At 52.0% G+C, this 22,312-nt stretch overlaps 1 protein-coding gene across 4 annotated transcripts in view; it reads right to left on the reverse strand.

Moving 5' to 3' along the window:
• Positions 1-22,312, reverse strand: part of PBX1 (PBX homeobox 1) — a 108,187-nt gene that overhangs the window by 18,062 nt on the left and 67,813 nt on the right. For all 4 annotated transcript variants that reach the window (XM_040704491.2, NM_204746.3, XM_046944251.1 and 1 more), the window contains exons 3-6: positions 6,660-6,904; positions 4,095-4,285; positions 3,180-3,315; positions 383-542 (exon numbers count right to left, since the gene is read on the reverse strand). In XM_040704491.2, coding sequence (XP_040560425.1) covers positions 383-542; positions 3,180-3,315; positions 4,095-4,285; positions 6,660-6,904 — 732 coding nt within the window. The remainder of the gene's footprint in view (positions 1-382; positions 543-3,179; positions 3,316-4,094; positions 4,286-6,659; positions 6,905-22,312) is intronic.

The raw sequence follows: 22,312 nt of genomic DNA on the forward strand, positions 1-22,312 counted from the left end.
AGTTAACAATCCCAGTGGTTTTATTTTGGTTTTTTTTTTTTTTTCTGGTCATTTTTCTGCTTTTGTGTCTGTTCACACAACCCAACACATCACCATCACTCACACGGTCTGATCACATTGCTTTTCAAATGAGAACCAGAACAGAGAAGACGAACCAAGTAAAAAGCTTAAACAAATCCCCCCACATCCCCCAAAACAACCCCAAAAACCAAACCCATCTCTCTTTTTCCTTTTCAAGACCACAAAACTGAGCCAACCAAAACCAGAAAAGAAAAACTGAAATAACCCAAAGGAGAAAACGAGAGAGAGATTAGAGGGAGGGAGGCAAACAAACAGAAAACCAAACATTAACAACCCAAAATAAAAATAAAACAAAACTAACCAGCTGAATTGGGAGTTGAGGGTGAGTTAGCCTGGCTTCCATGGGCTGACACATTGGTAGCCGTGACAGCCGTTTTGGCAGCATAAATATTGGCTTCCTCTTGAAATTTACCTATGTTCTTCTTGTACCGGATTCTCTTATTTCCAAACCAGTTTGATACCTAGAGTGAGTTTAAGAAAAGAAAAAGACATTAACGCTTCTGCTCTGGAAAGAGAGCCTGGGTGAGGAAAGTGGATTTGTTCAAGTTAAGCAGTGCATCATTGCTTTTTTCCCCATTTGTTCAGCCATGGGAGGGAGCACCTTCTACCTACAGCAACCCCTTGAAACACAGTGGGGACACCTGAGAACAGGGGGTTTGTGTGGGTCCATCTGGTGCCTTCAGGGCAGGGCTGTGTGCCTGTCCCTGTGTGCAGAGCAGGGATTGTCCTAAGACCTAACTTTGGTCCCAGGGAACAAGTGTGTCCTTTGGAGGTGGCTGAAAATGATGGGTTGGATGTAAAGGCAGAGAGAAACAGTGCAGCTGTGCTCCTGCCAGTCCTGGAGAGAGCTGCCTCCAGGAACATAACATGACAACAAAAAGCCCCAAGGAGAGGTGTGAGCAGGCAATCCTTAAAGCCCAGTGAGGTGACATCCTGGTCTCAGTGGTATGCATGCCTCAAAGAACAGTCACTTGGCCATCCTGCCCAGTGTCGGGACAAACATCCCAATGTTTGTACATTCAGCACAGCAATAGGAAGCTCTGAGTCTGAGAAATGGGGCTGTAGTACCCTGCCGGGGCTGCTCCTCCAGGGAAAAGGTTAGGGAACCTCCAGAGCCACCATACACCCAACGTTCCCCAAATCTCAGTCAGTGCCTGGCTGACGTAATCTCGTTCACTTGTGGCAGCTTTGTTGCAGCCAACAATTTGAGAGACATAGGTAAGCTTCACTCTAGGGTCTGGGACGCAGCTCCCACCTTCTTCTTTGGCAACATGGAGAACTGGGGGGGATATCTTCCTATGTGCAGGTATCTAAGCAGAGGCTTGCAGTCACTCCTGACCTTGTTTTAAGAAGCTCAACAGGATGACGGAGATGGGCAAAGACCAGAGGATGCTGTAATTCTCCAACAGAAGTTCTTCCTGGGGTTGACTGGAGCTGCCATCTTGAGCTGGGACTCAGAACAGATCAGCCTTTTCAGTGGGACTCAAAGGATGTTCTCCGCTTGCTGCTGAGCAGCTCAGCAGTGCCCCCTCTCTCAAACAGGCCACCCCGGTGCCAAGTCAGAGAGGATAAGACTGGATGTTCATCCTGGGAAGCTCACTGTTTTTTCCTCATCTTATGGAAATTGTTTTGACTTGAGCTGGAGTGCTCACAGACAGCTCAGCAGCCTCTATAGAGAAGCAGCTTCATCCACCAATTTACCTGGTACTGAATTGCACCTACCGCTGCCGCACGGGAGGAAAAGGAAAATGTAACACGCAGTGGCTCTAGGGAGGCAAAAAGCAATAACTCAGATCAGCACCCAAGCCAGATCTGGGACTGAATACTCAACGGCACTGGGAGCAGGCACCGTTTGTTAAGAGCTCCATTCCACTTCACAGTCCAGCTTTCTCATTAATGGCAGTGTGCTCCATCTCCAGCTTCCCACTTAGCTCATAAGCACAGCATTTCTCCTGGGCATTTTCTCTCCACCAGGGAGAAGTTGTAAGTGAGAACAGATGAATTAAAAGTGAGAGGGGAAGCATCAGGACAGCTGCAGTTTTACTTGAGCCAATATGTCCTGTCTCCTGCAGGTAACTCTGGACAGAATCAATGCTTGGATCTTCTGGCACAGGGGATGCAGTCGGAGTGGCTCAGCAGGCATTCGGCACAGTGACGACTCCTACCCTCGGATGCTGCTGCTCCTGCTGAAGGCAGACATGCTCTCACAAGGACACCAGATGCTGCCGCTGTCTTCAGTTTACTCAAGTGATGAGCAGGCATGTGCCTAGGGGCTGGAAGGAGGCCCAAGACGGGGAGTGCAACAGGAGCCTGGAGGGAGCGCTAAGCTCACACGAGGATGAAACTACCAGAGGCAACATTCTGGCCCTCAGTCACGAGGCTTGCTCCAAAAAGTGAGAAAACAAAGGACAGGCCTGAGTAATGTACAGCCGAGCACGTCAAGGACTGACTGTGCTCCTCAAAACTCCCAGTAGCTAGCGGTTCTAAAGACTCCAGGAAGTACATGGCTGCTTCAAATGCATAGAAATAACTCTGTCTGTCTCTACTGACCACCCTTCTTTGAGGGGTAAGCAAATCGGGGAGAAAGGACCCTGAGAAAGCCCACTCTCCTCGAGCACTAGCTCTAACCATCAGCCTGTTTGACCCAACCCCTTCTCACCAGGACCTTGCTCCTTCTGCCTCGTCAGGCAAACTCTGCTCAACCCCTCCCACTGCCTTCAAATCCCTTGCCCTGAAGAATGGTCTTTCAAACTAGCTCTTCTTGCAAACCAGCATTGATTCCCTGAGGAGAAAACTGCTTGTGTGCATTGTGCTGAATTGCTTCTGTGCTGCTGACACCTTGACTGTACACACAGTCACATGCATTACATCTTCATCCTATCTATCTAAGTCCTCTCCCAAACTCTCCTTTTTCACCCATGGCTTGATCCTGTAAGTCTGCTGTCTACTCTCCTACTCACCAGTCTACTCTGATCCCATTTAGTAAATAAATGCTCAGCAGTGGGACATAAGTAACTAGACTGAGGTCTGAGTGCCCTTCAAGGTGTTTGGTTTCCCCGAGCAGCAGCTGTCTTTGCTGTATTTCTGGGCTCTCTCACCTGTGAGACTGTGATGCCACATTTCTTGGCTAGCTCTTCTTTGGCTTCCTCACTGGGGTAAGGGTTGCTGAGATGGGAATAGAAATACTCATTCAGGATTTCCGTAGCCTGCTTGTTGAAGTTTCTTCTCTTCCGCCTTAGAGGGAAGAAGGAAGGAAAAACAGAAGAAAAAGGAATCAGTACCAGGGATCCAGAAACAGGAACATAACTTTCACAGAATCATTACGGTTGGAAAGGACCACTAAGATCACCTAGTTCAATCTTCTACCCATCCCCACCGCGCCCACTAACCATGTCCCTCTGTGCCATATCTCCGTGGCTCTTGAATACTTCCAGGGGCAGCACCTTCCAAAGCAAGTAAGTCTCGTCTCTTAACACCAGCACCCAGATCCTGCACCTGGGAAGGTGACCCCCCGACACCTGGCTGTCCTAACAGAAGATGTCAGTGCTGCTCTGCAAAGCTCTGTGCTGAGAAAGCAGCCACAGATGAGTCCTCGGGGAAGTCTGTTCCTTTTACGGCTGGATACTGTCAGCTATTTCTTCCCGAGTTATAGCTGCCTAGCCTCCCTTATCTCAAGATGCAGCCCAAGCCTACAGTCTCCATCTAACCAGCTTGGAAAGTGAATAATTCTAAAGCACACTGAGAATCTTGGACAACGGAAACAGAAGGAAAAGAACAGGAAACGAGAGAGGACAGGATGGGTTGCAGCATTAGCTTTCATCTCTAACTGAAGCGTTGCAGCAGAATCAGCAGTGTGTAGTTCTCAAGGGAAAGGCAAGGAGGAGACAGTCCTTGCGGCTCAAAACCAGGGGGCCCTGCCCTTCCCAGGCTCCCTGAATCACTCCAGAAGTTCTCCCAAGCCCAAACAAAGCCCATCAGTGGGTGTGGAGAAAGGCCTGGGGAAGTGAACTCACCGTGCGTCCAGAAATCGGGAGCGCAAGATCATGACGGCTTCACACGTGCTTTGCTTCAACTGCATCTGGATGGAGCTGAACTTGCGGTGGATGATGCTCACCATCCGCTCTATCTCCTTTGGTGAGATGGGCCGGGTCCGGCTCTGCTCACGCAGCAGGTTCATCACGTGGGTGGTGAATTCGTTGCACGCCTGGGATGGCAAGAAAAGCAAAAGAAACCCCAGGATGGGAAGGTCATTCGATGGTGTCAAGGAGAGCACAGGAGCAGAACAGCTAAAGAAGGAGACGCAGGCAGTGGCCTCAGTGGTTTCTTAGGGCAGACCCACAAAGGAGTGCTGGCTCTCAAGGGGACGTGGGTTCCTCTCACTGGAGGAGAAAATCCCAGTGTACACAGAGCAAAAGGCAGGAGTCAACTGTATGCTCTCAGATACCACAGATGGAGCTGGTGCAACTGAAGCCCTAGGACCTGTCAGGATGTCCCAGCCCTTATACTTCTCCTGGATAGGGCTGCAGGAGCTACAGATGAATCTGAGGACCACAAACCTTTCAACTAGCACCACGTGTCCTGCAGAGCCCCTTCTGCCTTACGGGAACAGCTCCAGAGAGACACAACCCTGTCCTGAGCCCTTAGCACTTTGAATGAGAAGCATGGAAGGATAATAATGACAGTCTGACTGAGGCAGGATCTCTGACAGGTAAGGGCAAGCAGGCAACAATCCCATTAGCTTGCTGCGGGCACAACACTGCCTGCCTGCTCCCACTTCCCCATGGTGTGTTGAGGACTCAGCAGTGAGGGGCCAGGGAGGACTCTAGACGGAATGGAAGCAGATGATATTTGAGGTTCCTTCCAACCCAAGCCATTCTACGATTCTATGATTCTGAGGCTGGATGAAGGCAACCCCCTTGCTCTCCCCCACCCCTTGGATGGCAAAACCAGATCCTCTGACTTCCAGAACCAGCCTTGGATCCAAGCCCTAAAACCCAGGTGAGAGCAGCATTTGGCAACCACTTGGTGGCCTGAGTAGCTTTAGGTGCTCCCAGGACACAGGCAGCTGCCCTGGGGAGAGCATCACCAGCACCCATCCCATGAGATGGAAAATGGGGCTGAAACACAGACTGTGTGACTGGTAACCCGAGGTTGACTATCTATCTCCCATCCCAAGCAATTTCTCCTGCTCCTTGCCCCCAGAGTCAGTCCATGGGGAGGTGATAAACCCTACAGCCAACAGCCCTGACCTGCCTGAGCTGTGGGGCTGGGTATGAGAGCTCTGAGCCCAGTGACACTTTGCTCCCAGACAGCTGAGCAATTTCAGCTTGTCTCCTCTTAGCGTGAAATAAGAGCATTACAGGAAAATTGCAGGAGAGTGCTGTGCTGTCACAGTGACAGCCAGACACTGTGTGAGGCCAGACAGAGCTAGAAAGAGGGGGGGGACAGAGGTCAGGAGAGCCATTCCAACCCCTGGTTTTGTAAGGCTGCAGGTGGTGGTACTTGCTCTGCCTCCTGCAGCTGTAGAAACGTGGCCCGGCACATTCGTTCCCAAAACATCTTGCTGGTAAAAATGACACTGGAATGGGTTGTGAGAAGGAACAAGCCAGAGGCAAGGCGCTGGGACGGCTCTGCCCTTCCCATTGCTCTCCCTGGGCTGGGATGCCAGAGGACGTGGGGTCCCTCTCCCTCTGCAGCCAGGGGCCTGAAGGATGAGCTGCGACGTGCCTTGTGCCCCAGCCACGTGAGTCGGCCACGCTGCCCCGGGGCAGCGGCAGCAGCGGGTGAGGACAGCCACAAAGGTCAGCCCACACCATGCACCCCCTCACTGCCAGCCCTCCTCGCTCCGTGGCACAGTGCCTGCAATGCTCAGGCCGTGCTCTGCTTCTCCACCCAAAAGGAGGGATGCTCGGGGTACAAACCACACTCATCACAAGAGCAAGCCGTGTAGTCGGGAAAAAGAGCTCTGCAGAACATCTGGAAGCGTTTGAAAGAAAGAGATTCGGAGCTCTGGCTTGCAAAGCTTCTCATGCAATTGTCAGTGTTACTAATAGCTGCATTCATGACCCAAATAGTTTGTCGTTTTTTTATTTTTTTTTAAGAATCATTTGCCACAAGAAAAAAGCCACATTTTCTTTTCTTTTTTTTTTTTTCTTTTTTTTTTCCCCTTCTGGAAAATTAACTTTCCAAGCAGAAGTAATACTCATGAGACATTCTGATTCAAGCTTAAGGGTCCTTGGAAAACTGCCTGCAATGAGGCCAGCGCCTCAAAGAGGAGTCCCTTTCGACAGTGCCAATTTTAAGCCAAATGCAAAGGGAGGGGAGAAGAAGGAAAACTGAGGGGGGAACACATGCTGAGCCTATTCTCATAGCACACCCCAGCGCAAAACAAAAAAGAGCTGTCCCAGTGCTAAGAAGGCACGTTTCCACTGCTGTACAAAGCAACAGCTTGCACTGCCCGCGCTCTGCTAACAATAGATGTCAGTAGTGGTCCAGGCTGTTTGCCTGGCGTGGGCAGCAACGCCGTGCTCTGCACCAGCCAGACCCATCCCATCCCACGCCACGAATGAGCCTGTTACCTGCTCGTACTTCTCCAGCTCTGTGTGGTAGATCTGCCGGATCTGGGACAGCTTGGCTCTGTAGTCGGAGTGCTCCACCGAGTTGTCGGATCCGGCTCCTCCCGATGCGGCGGCGGCAGCGGCAGCAGCAGCAGAGCCCCCTCCTTTCTCAGGGCCAGCGACGCCCTCGGCCAGCAGCATGTTGTCTAACCGCATCAGCTGAGGGTCCGTGGGCTCCTCTTCCTGCGCTCCCCGGATGCTCAGCACTGTGGGGACACAAAGGGAAGAGGATGAGTTGCACCGGTGTGCAGGCATAGAGGGTCGGTGCATGGTGACCCACATGGCACAGCCCTAAGCTGAGAGCTCCCCACGGCTTCTGCAATTTCTCTCTCCCATTTCTGCCCCTTTTTCCTCTTGAAATAGGGCAGAAGCAGCAGGAACCTCCCAGCAGAAGTAACCCAGAAAGCTGCATTTTGCTGCAAACACACAGCAAAGCTGCTCGCCCGCAGCCTGAAGCATTTCCCATCGCATCTGCACCGACACGATGCTCTCAGAGAACCAAAGGATCATAGAATCATTAAGCTTGAAAAAGACCTCTAAGATATCTAGTCCAACCATTGACCCATGACCACCGTGCCCACTAAACCACATCCTTTCTCGGTTCAGTTCCAACAACGCCAACCAAAATCACACTGAATGTACTCAAACTTGATGAAATCAGTAATAGAGATCACTTCCCAGTTCAAGCATGGGATGGAAAGGCTCCAGCCCAAACCTCAGCTTGCCCAGAACATCCTCAGCCCCAGGAGGAGGAGGAGGAGGAGGAGGAGGAGGAGGAGGCAGCACAGAGCGCAGGCCATGCCTCTGCTTCCCTGTCTCTAAATATGGGTGAAGCCAAAGCACAAGGGGCTTTTAGCCACTCAAGGAAACAATAATAATAATAATAAAGTGCATGAAATAAAATGTATCGTTTGCAAAATGCCTTGTTTAGAATCTGGTCGTTCGAGTGAATTCTAAAACTGTGCTAAGAAAAGGGGCACCAATAAGTCAATCTGCATGGAACGACTCACCCAGGAGAGAATTCTCCTCTCTTTGTACTCACTGCTTCCATTACTGCTCCCAAAAAGAGTCATTCTCGGAGTGTTTCCCTCTACCAATTAATTGTGGGGTGCTCAGCCGCTGGGTGCTGAGGTGGAAGGAGGCACACATAGACACGAATGCATTCCCAAGTAAAACTTGAGGGGTTTCATCACATGGAAATCTCACTGTGGTCCCACCTGCCGGCTGTTTGCACACACGAACGCGGCACCTCGCTTTCCTCGTGCACACAAACAGGTGTGTGCATCTGCACCAAATAAAATACATCCTTGACAAGCCAACAACAAAAAAGACATCTCAGAAGAGAAGCAAATTGTATTTTCCCGTCTCATCTGTCACAGGGACTCAAAACACGGTGGAAGCGCGTGAGCATCCCTCACGTGGAAGCTCTTGCATTGCTGGAGCTGGGTGATGCTGTATGGGCTTTAGGGAAGCGGTGCCTGAGGTATGTGGGATGCTCATCCCATCCTTTCTGAACCCCAGGCCGCAGCAGCAGCAACAAGAGCAAGTGATTTTCACCGCATTTAAAAGCGTATCTGAAGGCAGTTGCCAATAAGATGTAAAAGCAGAGTAGATAAGAAACAGAGCCAAGCAAGGAGCGCGCTCCTCCTGGCTCTGAAATATGCTAAAGATCACAGAATCCTCAAGGTTGGAGAAGACCAATATTAAATAACTCCACGCCAGAGACAGTCATTTGTAAGAAGAAGGATGGGGGCATGGCACCAAACTGGGGAGCAGAGGCCAATTTCTAAGCAAGAGGAGTACCCAGCAGATGGGTCCTGCATTGCTCGGCTCATGCTGACATCTCTGCTCTTCCAAAAGGGGCAGAAGAGACAACACTCACCATATGAACTTGCTATGGAATGAAGAGAATACGTTCCTATTCCCCTATTAAAAATAAAATCATTAGACAGAAGCGCATCAAAAGCCCGAATACAAACGGAACTCAGCCCAGGTAAAACACTAATTAAAAAAAAACCCCGAAAACAAATCAAAAAGAAGAGTTGCCAAAACAGCTGCATCTGGATTTCAAAAGGGAAATATTTTTAGATTAAAAATCTCGGGAATCATTGACCTGACAGGTAGGCACAAGTGATTAATTAGTTTATGTTTGGCGAGCTGCTTTGTGATGGGAAGCACGGGACATCGCCGTGCCATCGCCGTGCTGCAGGAGTGGGAGCACATGGATTGCTGTGTACCGTAGGCATGCCTGGATACGTGCTCCCAAAACCCAGCTGGGGCTGGGGGCCGTGTGGAATAATGCTGCTGGGTAAATAAATGGGAAGGGCAACGTGTCTGCATGGAACTGATGGAGGTCCCGACAGGCCACGACCCTCAGCCCGGTACCCCAGTGCCAGCCATTTGCTGCTCCTGGTTAAAGAGAGGGGAAGGGGAAGCCAAAGGAAAGATAATGACTGAGAGCTGGGGCTGGAGGAGGTGAATTCGTGGCACAGCTTCTGTCCTTGGCTGCTTTTCTGCAGGCTTGGCAGCCCCGAGCTGCACCAAATGCCACTAGAGGGTGCTCAGCCCTCGCCGAGGGCCCCCGCTGGCACAAAACACGTTTCTGTATGTATGTATATACATACGCATACACAAATACACATAAATAGATATGTATCTGTGTTCTAAAATCAAAGCAAAACCACACTCCTTGTCCCCATTTGCACTGCTGCAAACCATCCCTCAGCTCGCTCGCTGTGCACTGAGCACGCCCCCCCCCCACGGCCACTGGTGACCACGGTGACCATCACCAGCAGCTGGGGACCCCTGAAGCCACACGCCACGGCCCCCCCGGGGTCACAGAGCCGTGTTCTCCTTCTCCTGCTGTCCACAGCGGTGACCCCCAGCCAAGTGTACCCAGCACATGCCAGTGGGTCTCGTGCACCAGGTCAAGCCCAGGGAAGGGATGGGGCTGCCTTGGGGACAGCTTGCAGGAAGAAGACATGGGACACAGCAGAGGCCAACCCAGGTGGTGACATAAGAGCTGGACACCAAAACAAGCCAACTGAAGGAAGAAACAAGCTGAGGGCTTTGAAGGAGTAACGGAGGGCTCCTGCCCAAGCTGGGATGCTCTTAGATGGCTTTTCTCCCGGCTGTTCCCGCCTGTTCCCAACTTGCTGCAGTGCCTTTCCAGGGGGATGCTTAAAGGAGAAGGAGATTTCAAGTAAATGATTGCAACTTATCGAAAATAATGTGCTACTTAGCATCGGAGACAAGCATCCTGGCAGGCAGAAATGGGAAGCCGTGCCGGAGCAGATGGGAGTAATTAGGTTGTGATTTTCAGAAGGGTTTTCTTTCCTGCCTCCACTGTGCCTAAGATGTACTGAGGGGGGAACATCACAGCCAGCAGCAGTTGCAGGAGAAGCAAGGACCCCTCTGCCACGGCTGTGAGCTTCCTGCATGCCTTTTCCATGGGGAAATGGGAGCAGCAATGCCACTTGTGGAGCTCTGCTGGCTGCTCTCACTGGCTACTTCCATACACACAGACCATCCGGCTGCCCCCTTCTGCACCAGCACATTACATCTCCCCTGGCAGCAGATGACCAAGGTCTTGCCCAAACCCTTTCCTAGACTGGGAGGTGCCATGAACACAGTGACGGCACGGCAGCTCCTCCGGGAACGCAGAACTCCTTTGTGTACCCACACAGCAGCACATCAAACATCAACACTCTTCCCACCTTTTGCAATTTAAGCACCATTCACTTGGGTTCAGAGAGCCCCAGCTTCGGGATTTACACCAGCTCACTGTTTAATGAAATGCTTTTAGGTCTGAAACAACAGCCAGCAACCAGAGGGACTGCCGTGATGCCAACACTGTGCTAACAAAACCACTAACGAATCACATTATTTCAAGCTACTCTCAATATTCCCTGGAGCTTGGTTCTACATTTGTGAACATTTGAGATCAACAGCACTGAACCTGGTACAAAAATACTCCCATCTGCCTCATATTTGAGGACAGTTAAAATTGCAAGGACTTAACACATCTGGGTGGCTTGTGGTTGGCTGGGGCTCACAGCTGTGTGTGTGTCCATACCCAGGGTGGCTGGGGTGATCCATGATGGCATGGCCTTCAGTTGCTCTTCCCAAACGTTGCTTTTCAATACAGCCTCTAATCACCTTGCACCTACTTAAATTCCTGCTGTTCTGCTGTTTTTTCTATTCAAGTATATGTGCAGCTTGCTTTCTTCTGCAACAACAAAGCAAACACAAAGGAAAACACAAAATTCCCTAACTTGGCAGCCCTGAAGCTTGAGATCCTGCATAAACCAAGCTCATGTATCCACACTGCATCAAGCACATGCTCAAAATACATACAGAAACCATGGCCATACCTCAGCCAGTGTAGAGAGATAGCTTGGCCAGTGTAGGGAGAGGCATTAAACCGCACAACTGCAAGTCACAGCCCTGTAAAATCACCAATCACAGCCAACAGCGTGGAGTGCTTCCATATTAAGTCAACCCAGAGCCTCTGAGACCTCAGTTGGATATGTCCACAGTGCAAAGCAACCGAGAAAATCAACATCAAAACAACAATACTAATTTCCAACATGAATGGAAGCTGGTATTTCCAAGTACGCAGGCACACACCCTTCCAGGAAGTGGGAATTAAGAAAAGTTGTTTTTTTTTTCTTACAATTGACATAAAAGTTCCCCTCCTCTCTCCAACCTTTCCAAAACTTACAAATGGATGAACAGATTTTGCTCAGATTTTCCAAAACAGGCTGCCATGAGATGAGGCATGGAAAATTTCAGCTGGCGAAACAGCTTTTTGTGCATCTCCTGATTTATTTCATGGAGAAAAGAGGAACACTGTGAAACTGATGGGCCACTTCTGTCACCAGCTTTTGCAGTCTAAAGCCATGAAACAAACCAACAAATCCCAGCAGCAATCTAGAAACAGTGGCTCACACCCATAAGCTTGGCAAACTCAGCCCAGCCCTTTGCACAGTCAACTCCTCTCTCAGCACGGGGATGTCCATCAGGGCTGCTTGGAAACCAAGCACTTCAGTGATTTTGTGAGAGGATTCTGAAGCTGGAGAAGTGTTCATGCAGTCCACAAAGCACACACAGTTGTGAAAAAATACATAATCCCGAAGAGGCTGAAGTGAGGGGTTGTACAAGAGGCTAACCCCAAGAAGAAGACCTACTGACCACAATGCCCTACAGTGCTGCTGAAGCACCTGGCCATGCAACACTCTGTGCTCACTGTCACCAACACAGGATGCAAGAAAACACGCTCATCAATTGCACAACGACCCACAAGCACTGCGTCTGCTCAGATCAAAGGTCCACCCAGCCCTAAGGCCAACTCCAGCCATGGCCAAGAAGCCCCAGTAGACCCCTCAGGGCCATGACCACAGCAGAAGCATCAGTTGCTCCAGCACTCCCTAAACATCACGTTTGGGCAGCTTGCATCACAACCCAAATTCAGATCAATCAAGAAGTGTTTCCTGAACCAACAAAGAAATCTCTTTCCATTTCATGTCATGATTTTCCCCCTCCCTCCTTTTCTTTTTAATCAAAATTTGGGTCAGCTTCAAAAGAATCAAAAAGCGCTTCAGAAAATAATAACTTTCCATCTTTCTGGGGCGGAAGAGGCCAAATTATTTCCTGAATTCAACCCAAATTCACACACACACAAAAAGCCTGAACTAACCTCACACTGTAATTTTGCAGTGTGGAGAATGGGAGGGGTGGGGGGCGACTTACCACATGCCAAAACATCTCTCATCTCCCAAAAGCAGCTTTCCATCACTTCAGGGGGATGCAGCTCATGTGTGCCATGGAAGCTGCAGAAGGGAGAAGTGCATTGCACAGGATGGGGAGAATCTGTGCAAGTTTTCTCCCAACTCCTCCCCACTGCCAAACCAGTTGCCATAGCGAGAGAGAATCTGGCAGCACAATGCTCAAAAGGTCTGGAAAATTATCACTAACACAGTGGAAAGAAAAATCCTCCAAAACTGAACAATGACCTACAATAGCCCCTTCCACCAAAAGAAAACCAAACACACAGTATCAGTGACCGCTGAAGACCAGATTCCCTGAGCAGTGTGACTCCTTGGGCAGCAGAACGAGCACACGTGAGTGCTTCTTTCCAGCCAGCAAGCGAGCTGGGTGCAGAAACTTGACTCCATGAGCCCAGTTAATGCTACGTCGGGGTCCATCCTGGATCAAATTTCTGTATTTTCCATTCTCCTTACAGTCTTGGCACCACCAGCCATGCTTACTCATGGGTCTTTTGATGCCATCCTGTCCAGTAGTAAAACTCCTTTCCATGCCTACATGGGAGGGACTTGGAGGCACGTGATGCTGGGAATCAATCGTTTCAATCACTTGAGGGGAGGAGGGCAACACAAAGGTGCCCACACCTGCTGGAAGGTAGCTGGGACTTTTTCTAACCCTGGACTGTGATATGGGGCAAGGGAATAAGATTTTGCTGTTCCAGCAACTCAACATAGGGCCCCACATCTGTCCCTCAAATGGCAGTGCCTACAGTGGTGGGATCTCACCCTCATCTGCTGCAGTCTGTAACAGAGCACAGTCCCAAAAGGGACTCTTCAAAGGCCAGAGCAAGCCATTGCACCCACCCTGATGGCTCAGACATGGCACTGCGCACACGCGGAAACACTCCTCAGCTCCTAGCTGGGAGTGGATGCAGGATTCCCTAAGCCCTTCAGGAACAAATCAGCAAACAAAAGATGGGACTGCTTCGAGGACAAGTCCAGTCATAAAAAAAAAAAGAACCCTGAATGCCAGTTGGGCTGGGATCTGCCTCCTGCTCCGGGTGGTGCTTTGCATATGAATCCTCCTTGCTGAAAAGAAACGGGTCCTTTGAATGAGCTGAATCTACTAATGAGAAGCCGAGGCCTCTGCAGTCCCTCAGAGGACAGGGGTCCCGATCCCACCGCCCCAGGCCAGGCCCAGAGGCCTGGGAGGAACAAAGGGAGGCCTCCCCCAGAAGGAAGCGGTCTTTCCAGCCGCTCTCCTCCTGCTAAGGTCACCTCCCTGCCCCGCCATGCCTGCTGCTCTCCATACAAAGCAGCCAGGCCAAGGAGTCATAGGTGAAAGGAGTGGCAGGAGTGGCCAAGGGCCAGGCACAGGAGAGAATTTCCAAAGCTGGAGGTCTCAGCGCCAAGCAATGGCAGGAGTTCTCGGAGCTCAGCCATGGCACAGGGCTGCACCTTCCAGAGGCCTCCACAGAAACAGCCATCACCTCCACATCCAGGAAGAGAGGGCAGGGACAGACAACGTGTAGCTCCCACTTGAGCCCCAAACCTATCACAGCTGCAAACTGATGCTCAAACAGCCCGATTTTGCTGGGAATCTGAGCAAAATGAGGATGTACTCAGAGCGATGCTCAGCCCCTCGTGCCACCACACCACACCAACCCGCTGGGCCTGTCCACAACAGGCCGGGCAAAGCCCAGCTCACCACAAGGCAACAGCCGGTCGGCAGCGTTTTAAGGCCAGAAAGCAGCTCCGAATGTTCAGTTCCTTTTTTAAATGGAGGCCCCTTCTGTAAATGATCTGTTTGGACAGGAGGGAGAATGCTGCAAGAGTCCAAGTGCTTGTGAAATAGGATCGGCCGTGTTCGCTTTGGCTCCATGCGAAACGTGTGGGGGAAGAAAGATACCCAAAATGGGTCTTTGGCGTTGAGGGGTGGGGAGGAGAGAGGAGAGGAGGCCATCCACCTCCGTGTGCCTGGGAGACACCAGAGAAAACGGAGAAAAATCGTTAAAAAGGATCAATTAATGGCATTTCTGTTTCAAGGCGTCTGCGTCTGTTTAGTTATATGCCAGGCAAGATCTCACTGACACACATTTCCACCCTGTGGGGCCATGGTCCAACAGGATCTGGGCTGGTCCTCCCAAAATCAGGCTGAGTTTTAGGGGCAGAACCAGAGGGATGCAGGAGACGAAGCACCAGGCCCAAGGAGGTGATCAATGATCCTGGTCAGCCCGATCTTGAGTTTATAACCACAAAGCCATCCTCTCCCAGGCTCTGGGGCTGACACCAGGCCTGAGGTGGGGGCCGGCCAGACAGACTGACGCACAGCCCCCGGCTCCTCCAGCCTCCTGCGAGAGGCCCACGCCATAAACAGGCAGGAGATTAAAAAAAGGGAGCAAAAATCTTCAACAAACTCCGGCTGTGTCCCAGATCAAAGATCATCTCCAGCGGGCCATCTGGTCCTTGTAAATGTAAAACCAAATTGAAAGCCCTGCCCTCACCTCCTCTGACTCCCCTGGCAATATCGCTTTTACCGTTTGGAGATGAGGAAGGAGCTCGCAAAAGGCATCTGTATGTAATATAGAGCCGCCGTGCAGCTGGGCTATAGCCTTGCTACCCCCCTTTTGTTAATCATGAAGCAGAGGTAAATGTTTTCTTTGGTTCTCCAGGGGCCCCAATCACTGCAAGGCGCTTTGGGAAGAGCCTGCAGCAGCAGCAGCCGCAGGCTGGAACAGGGCCGCCTCGTGCCCCACAGCTAAGGACACGGCTGTCACCCTGGTCTGGATTTTAGGCAGGACACACCAGGAGAGAAGCTGCGTCCCCAGGCAGGGCGATGGGATGGTCTGCAGCACCCCGGCATCCATGCAGCAACCTCCTTCCTTGTCCTCAGAGCATCTCAAGCATGCCCCTGCCATTGCCCTCTGCTCAGGAGGCAAAAGGGGGCACAGGGATGGAGAGGGACGGAACTGAGCTTCTAAAAAGGGGATGAAATGCCTCTGAGGCAGAAAGGAACAGTGAAAAACTCTGCCACTGCCAGCCCTAATACTCCAGGCTCGGCTTGAAAGCTACACAGGAAACGTAGCAGGCAAAGAGGAGGCAGCTTGAGGAATTCCTACCCATCAAGCTTTATTGTGTTATTCCAACTAAGCAGAGACAAAAAGACAAATCTCAGCTCCCTACTTTCATTTATAATTGAACCCAGTCCAGAAGGATGGAGCAAGTACCATCTGTAATGCAGAGTGCATTAGCAGCCGGCAGAATGAAATATTCAAATTACTGTAGGCTACCTCGCATTTTAATGACAGGGTTACAAAAACCTGACTTGTAAGTGGAGATTGGACTGGAAGAACAGAAAGTTTGTTTTTCCAGTGCATGAATTAACCTAACAAAATGTTATTTTCAGGGAAGAAAAAAAAAAAAAGCTCTTGCCTGGGTAATCCTGCAACATATTCCAATGGGCTATCAAGAAAAAAGAATATTATTCCATTTAGCTATCCTAATTGATGTATTGTCCTGGGAAATGAAAAAACTCGGAGAAAAACAGGCAAGTGCTTTTTCCCTTTGGCTGAAGATGCTAAATAAACACACGTATGTGTGCATGAACCTTAACAGCTTGAGTAGGTCATGTACATGGGATGTGTGGCAGGGCGCATTTGCATCCGTAGGGTGTATGGGTGCAATACCTGCATTAGCCACATCCTTTCAATGCTGTGCGCAATTTGAATATGCAAATCACCCCTTGATTTTCGTGCTTGTGCCTGTGCTGGGATCCATTCGTTTTGATATCGTTAATCAGGGCTGCCGAAAAGCCTGACACAGTAAGTGGCTGTAGCCCCTAGCAGTAGTCAAGATGGAGTGACAGGCTCCATTTAAGATGTCACAGCATATAATAAAGTGTAAAACTATACTTAAAGTAAACGAGATAGAAACAATAAACTTGACTCTGGCTTTGAACTTTCACGGTGAGCGGCACAGAGACATGGGCACACGTGTGTACAAGCGGCTGGTGGGCACAGGACAGGGGACAGGGGTGGTCGGTCCTCCAGTGCTGGTGCTGCCATGCGGCGTGGCAGAGGGGCTCTGCAGCCCCCTCCCCCCCCATCCCTGCAGCCATCAAATCTCCCGGATCCAAATCAGAGTGGGCTATGCTACATGGGACCATGCCTGGGCACGGGACCAGGAGCACAGCAGACACTGGAGCGAGATGAGGCTGATGCAAGGGGGACGTTCCTTGGCCACCTCCCATGCCAACGGGGGTGCCCGGTCTGAAAGCCCCATTTTACCCACAAACCACCCCTCGGTACCCCAAATCCTCCTGTCGTCAGCTCTCTGCCCTGAAACAAACCAGTCTCTCTTCCTCCCGCTAAGCAGTTAAATTAGAGAGTATTCAATTAATAACAGCTGAATATTCTGTCACATTTAGGAAGATGTATGGTAAGACAAGCGAGTTGTGATGTCTGTGACAGAAATGATAAAAGTTCTCCCGACACAGCCTGGCAGATACTTGGCTGCAGGAGCCGTTTGCACTCATGGACTCCAACGTCAGCGCAGACACAAGACCCGGCGCTGGCTTCAAAGGAGATGCTCCAAACTGAGCACAAAAACCTTTGCCAAATCGTTTGCAGGCAGCTCCCTCCTGTCCTCCTTCTGGCACCCAGCTGGGCCGGCCGGGCTGCTGTGTCCCGGCGTGTCCCCAAGGCAGGACTGCCACCCTCGGGTGCATGCAAGGTGCTCTCCACCAGATCTGTGGGCGCACCAAGGGCAGGGAACGTGCTGGAGAACGCTCTCCACCCCGCCTCTCCCCCCGGCGCTGCTCTTCTGGGGGGTTGTTTTTCACTGGTGTTGTTTGAGAACACAGTTTTGTTGCTAAGAAACTACCTCCGTATTGCTCCAAGAGCAAAGACAAAGCAACCGTCAAAATAACACGTTATTTTGACAGTAGCCAGATCATAACCATAAACGATCCATCTTCCCCGCTCTCCCGTACGCTCATTAACGTGCTCCAAACACAGGATCACCGTGGATAACCCACGCACGAGGGGCTCGTGCCCCACACCGGGCTGCACCGCATCCATTCATCCCCCAGCAAGAGCAGGATGAGGCCGGGCTGGGGGAGGTGGCACACGCAGGAAGATGGCACGAGGTTTCTTAGCGAAAGATATGTGGGGATGTGAAAGGAGGAAGGCGGCGATACCTCTGCCCACGTGGTAGCTCTGTGCCTTGGCTCTGGTTTGGGGATGGCAAGGGGGCATCCTTGGGCCCTCACTGCTGGTCCCACTGCCACTGTGGAAGGAAGTCGGGCTGTGCCCGTTTGCCAGGTGGGAACGGGCAGCACGTGGCTATCAGAAAACACAGTATAGCAGCAAACAGCCCCACAGGGCAGCAGCTCACCATGTGTGCTTTCACTGCCAGAGTGCTGAGCTCCAACCCACAGAAGTAGAAAAAGGGAAGGGCAAGGAGAGCTCTGCTGAAACCCATCAAACACCAAACAACAGTTCTCCGCAGCAGAACAAAGCCCTCAAAACCCATTCTCCACTTGGGTCCCCCAGCCCACATGAAAGCGGTGTTTTCTGGGCTAATTACACAGGCTGCTCCGAGCCTTCTGGCATAAAACAAGCCGCAAAGTCAGACATCAAAGGGGCAAACTTTAAAATAAATACATGACAAAGACAGCAGGCTCAATGAGAGATCTCTCTGCATTGCCTGGGAGGAACTCGGCTCACAGTACACAGGTGACCCCCCGGGGATGCCTTTCTTGGCGCACAAAGGGGGAACCTCGCTGGCGTTTGGGGTGCGATGCTTGCAGGAGTGGGGTCGCAGTGAAAGAAGGACGGAGCAACCCCTCTCCTGGCTTCTAGCAGGAATCACGGGGCAAGACAAAGCCATCCCACCAGCTCCCCCTCCAGCCTTCCCTGTGCGCTCCGAAGGCCTCGCAACACAGCCCCTGCACGCTCTGCAGCCCTCGTGCACTGAGATGCCTCCAGAACAGCAAGGCGTGACCAGAAATCCTGCGGGTTTTAGGGCTCTGCTCCTTCCACGGGCAGAAATGACCCCGGAGCACTGACACGAGGCATTTCCGCGGCGCCTCGGACAGGAGCAAGGGAACCCACACGGGATGCTCCTGTGTTCAGAACATCAGCACGCAACGCTGTCACCCGAGGGATGCCACCATGCTCCTGGAAGCAGCCTCCATCCGCAGCAACTCCATGCCTCTCTCTCTCCGGCACTGCTCCGATACAAGCCATGAACGCCCAGGCTCCCTTCCCCGTTACGGGCTGCGGGGGCTGGACACTGCTCCCACACACAGCCAAGCAGAGGGACGAAGGCAGGAGGAAGGCTGGGATGACCGCGCGTGGGGTGCGAGGGGAAGGTGTCAATTAGAGCGATGAGCCCCCGCACGTCCCCATGCCTGACAGCCGGGCTGAGCCGAGCTGACAGCCCGAGCCGTGCCCACCCCGCTCCCCCCGCGCACCCCGGCCCTGAACCGGCGTGCAGAGCAGCAGCGTGGTGTCCCCATCCCCGCACCCAGAGATGCTCCTAATAACGGTAATTAGGGTGATCGGAGGCTTAAGCAGGTCACGGCCAGCCTGGAGGCAGAGCGTAATGAAGCAGCCGGGGCCGGGTGGGAAGGCGGAGAGGCACCGGATCTCCCTGACACAACTAACGAGCGCCGGGTAACGAGGTCTTGGCGACACGAGCCGAGTTTGGGGACACGGAGGAGGTGGTAGCAGAGCAGTGGGTGCTGGGTGGCATCTGCGTCCTCCGGGAATGGCACCGCAGAGCCCTGCCCTCCCCTCCTGCAGCCCCAATCTGATTATGGCCAATACACATCTCCCGCTGGGCTCCCGAACACGCTCCTCCCGGCTGAAGGATTTGCAGGGACGCAGAAAACTTGTCCTGATGGCAGCGTTAATAGCCGTGCGGCCCACGTCATCACTGAAATGGCCTTAGGGGGTGAGCTGATGGGTCTCTGAAGTCATCAGGACTACCCCACCTCATCGTGCTCCCCTTATTAAAACCATTCATCCTGGGAGCTAAATGAATATGTTTCATCTTCAAATGCTGAGACACAATAGCAAGCAGGCAGAGATCTAATAGAACAATACCCATCTAATCATTCCTATTTTTCTCCTTCATGCCGCACGTGCTGCTGCCAAGCTGTGCCCCACGGCATGGCCACAGCTCATCCCCGGGTGCCACCACCGCACCTCAGCATCCTGCTGGGACAACAGGGATGCTCCGAAGCGCAGCTTTCCAGAGCCTGCTGGAAACAGGTTAGCACAGCAAAGCCCCGCTCTGCCTCATTATCACTGCTGTGAGTGGTGGCTGCCAGCTGCCCCTGCCCCACCTGGGGACAGGGGGTGACCTATGGGCTGAGGCTGGGTACCAACCCTGCAGCACCGCGACCTGCCGGGCCCACCCAGGCTGCCGAGCTCGTGTTCGCTGCTGTGGCAGGCTTCATAAGGCTCCGCTCTTTGACTGGCGTTGAGTTTATGTGAAAGTAATTAACAGTAATTAATCCTTAATTACAGTAATTAGCCAAGTCGCAGTAAATTAAACCACATCTGGAGCAGATGAGGGCTTCTGAACGGGAGGCTAGCGCAGGCGACAATCGGAGAGATGCTGAATTCATCTGACAGCATCTGATTAAGGCTACCTGTTGCAGGCAGCTCATTTGCATGGTGTTTTTGTTTGCAGTAACCCTTTCAGCTGGGCTCCTGCCCTGCACCTCCGATCCTGCCCTGCTCCACCTCCCCGTGTCACCCCACACGCTGCCATTTTCAGGGACTCTGGGAATCTGTGAGCAGGGAGGAGCTGGGATGGAAGAACCTGGGACATGAGGACTGCAGAATCGGAGAACTACAGAACGGCTTCTGCTGGAAGGGACCTCAAAGCCCATCCAGTTCCAAGCCCCGCTGTGGGCCAGCTACCCCACAGATCAGGTTGCCTGGGGCCCCATCCAATCTGGCCTTGTGCACTTCCAGGGATGGGGAACCTACAGCTTTGTGTCCACCCTACAGCTCCAGCTCATCCTGGGCAGTGACACTGAGCCCACACGAGGCCATGGAGATGCAGTAGGGGATGTTTCCAGGGCACACAGAATGCCCACCCCAGCAGCCTTGGCTTCCCCACTGTCTCGTAGCAGCTACAATAATAATAATAAATAATAACAACAACAACAACAACAGACCTGTGCTCCAATGTGGAGCACATCAGCAAGAGGATCAGGCTATTATTACCACCACCCAATGTTTCCCCAGCACCATGCAGCCTCGGAGGCCTTTGCTGACGTTTAGCCATGCTTGCAGGGAGGGGAAAATCCTTCCCTTCCCTTCCTCACAATGTAGAAACCACAAGACAGTGAGATGAAGCAGAGCAGAAGAGGCTCAGCTATGGTTTGTGGTATGGGTATGCTAAGAGAAAGAGCTCAGGGAGCAAACTGTGCTGTCCTGATTCACCTGCACAAGGCCAGGAGGCGTGGTTGGCTCCGAATGCCTGGAAAAACACTGGGCACAAATCACAGCAACAGCTCACACGGGGAATGGGTCCCCTCAGCAGTTCCCAGCACGGAGATGTCCATCCGCACAGAGATGCCAATGGGACTCTGAGAGGAGAACTGTAACTGGGATGGCCCAAGCACAATGGATTGATTCCAGGAGGTATCTCAAGCTTCAGGGCTTAACTGCACACAATGAACGAACGTGAAGGTCCAGCACACTTGGCCTTTCCATCACAGGATGTACTGTGCCTTTGCACTGAGCTCTCCGGCCTCATCGAGAGCATTAAAAACCCTTCAGTACTGCAACATCTTCTCTCCTCTGGAACTAACGCCAGACAGAACTGCCAAAGCCAACAGCTGCAACAGACCCTGGAAACGATCAAAAGAACCTCGTCCTGTGAATCACTGAGAGGAGCAACATTTCTCCTTAACTGAGAAATAAAACAAACCCCGTGGATTTCCTGCGCATACAGAAGAATGCGGGCTCTGCACCTCCACTTATAGGATTCCCGTGTACCACTGAAAGCAAGCCAAGCCCCGAGCCATGCCTCACCAACAAACATGGGGCACCCACCCCAGAAGTGCACTTTAGGAGCTGCATTGGGCTTGGAGGAATGGGCACCCCGTGTCCTCTCCTCCTGGGAGAAAAGCAGTGTCTGCACGTGGTGCCCCAACCTTGCTGCACACCAACTCCATGCTTATTCAATGGGATTTACCGCATCTGAGCCATAACTGCACCCCAAGAGGGATGGGGATTTTGTAGCCGACTCCAACTAGTGGGGAGGGGTCCTGATTCACACTCCAAAAACGAACCCACACTGTCCTCTCAGTGCAATTTTGCTTTCAATCGAAAGGTTTTCCAACAGGTACTCAAACAGCTTTTTAACTGAGACCATTCACAGCAAACCTGAGAGCCCTCGCAGCGCTTCCAGCGCATCGCATCATGTTGCCTCAGCCACGTTTTTGGTGAAAAAAAGGTATTTCTTAGGAACAAAAGAAACCCCCACAAACGTCTCAGAGAAAGACACCCCTCAAATGTACCTGCTCCTCTTGGCATTGGCAAATCCATGCAATGGGGAGCAGCCTGGTGCGAGATGGACCGGCGTCTTCATCTCTGCGTCCCACTGCACTGAAAGCGCTCTGCTACTTCACCAGCCCTGATGTAACAGCACTGCCTGCTGGGTCTTCAGAGTGGCTCCTACTTGGGTGAGCCACAACCCGAGTCCTGCTGGGACTCACTGGCATAGTGTCACTCTTAGACTGTGACTGTGGAGGTCAGGCTGGGTGGGCTCTGGGCACCTGATGGAGCTGTAGGTGTCCCTGTTCACCGCAGGAAGGTTGGACCA

Source organism: Gallus gallus, chromosome 8, assembly GCF_016699485.2.
Source record: "Gallus gallus isolate bGalGal1 chromosome 8, bGalGal1.mat.broiler.GRCg7b, whole genome shotgun sequence".
Taxonomy (NCBI): domain Eukaryota; kingdom Metazoa; phylum Chordata; class Aves; order Galliformes; family Phasianidae; genus Gallus; species Gallus gallus.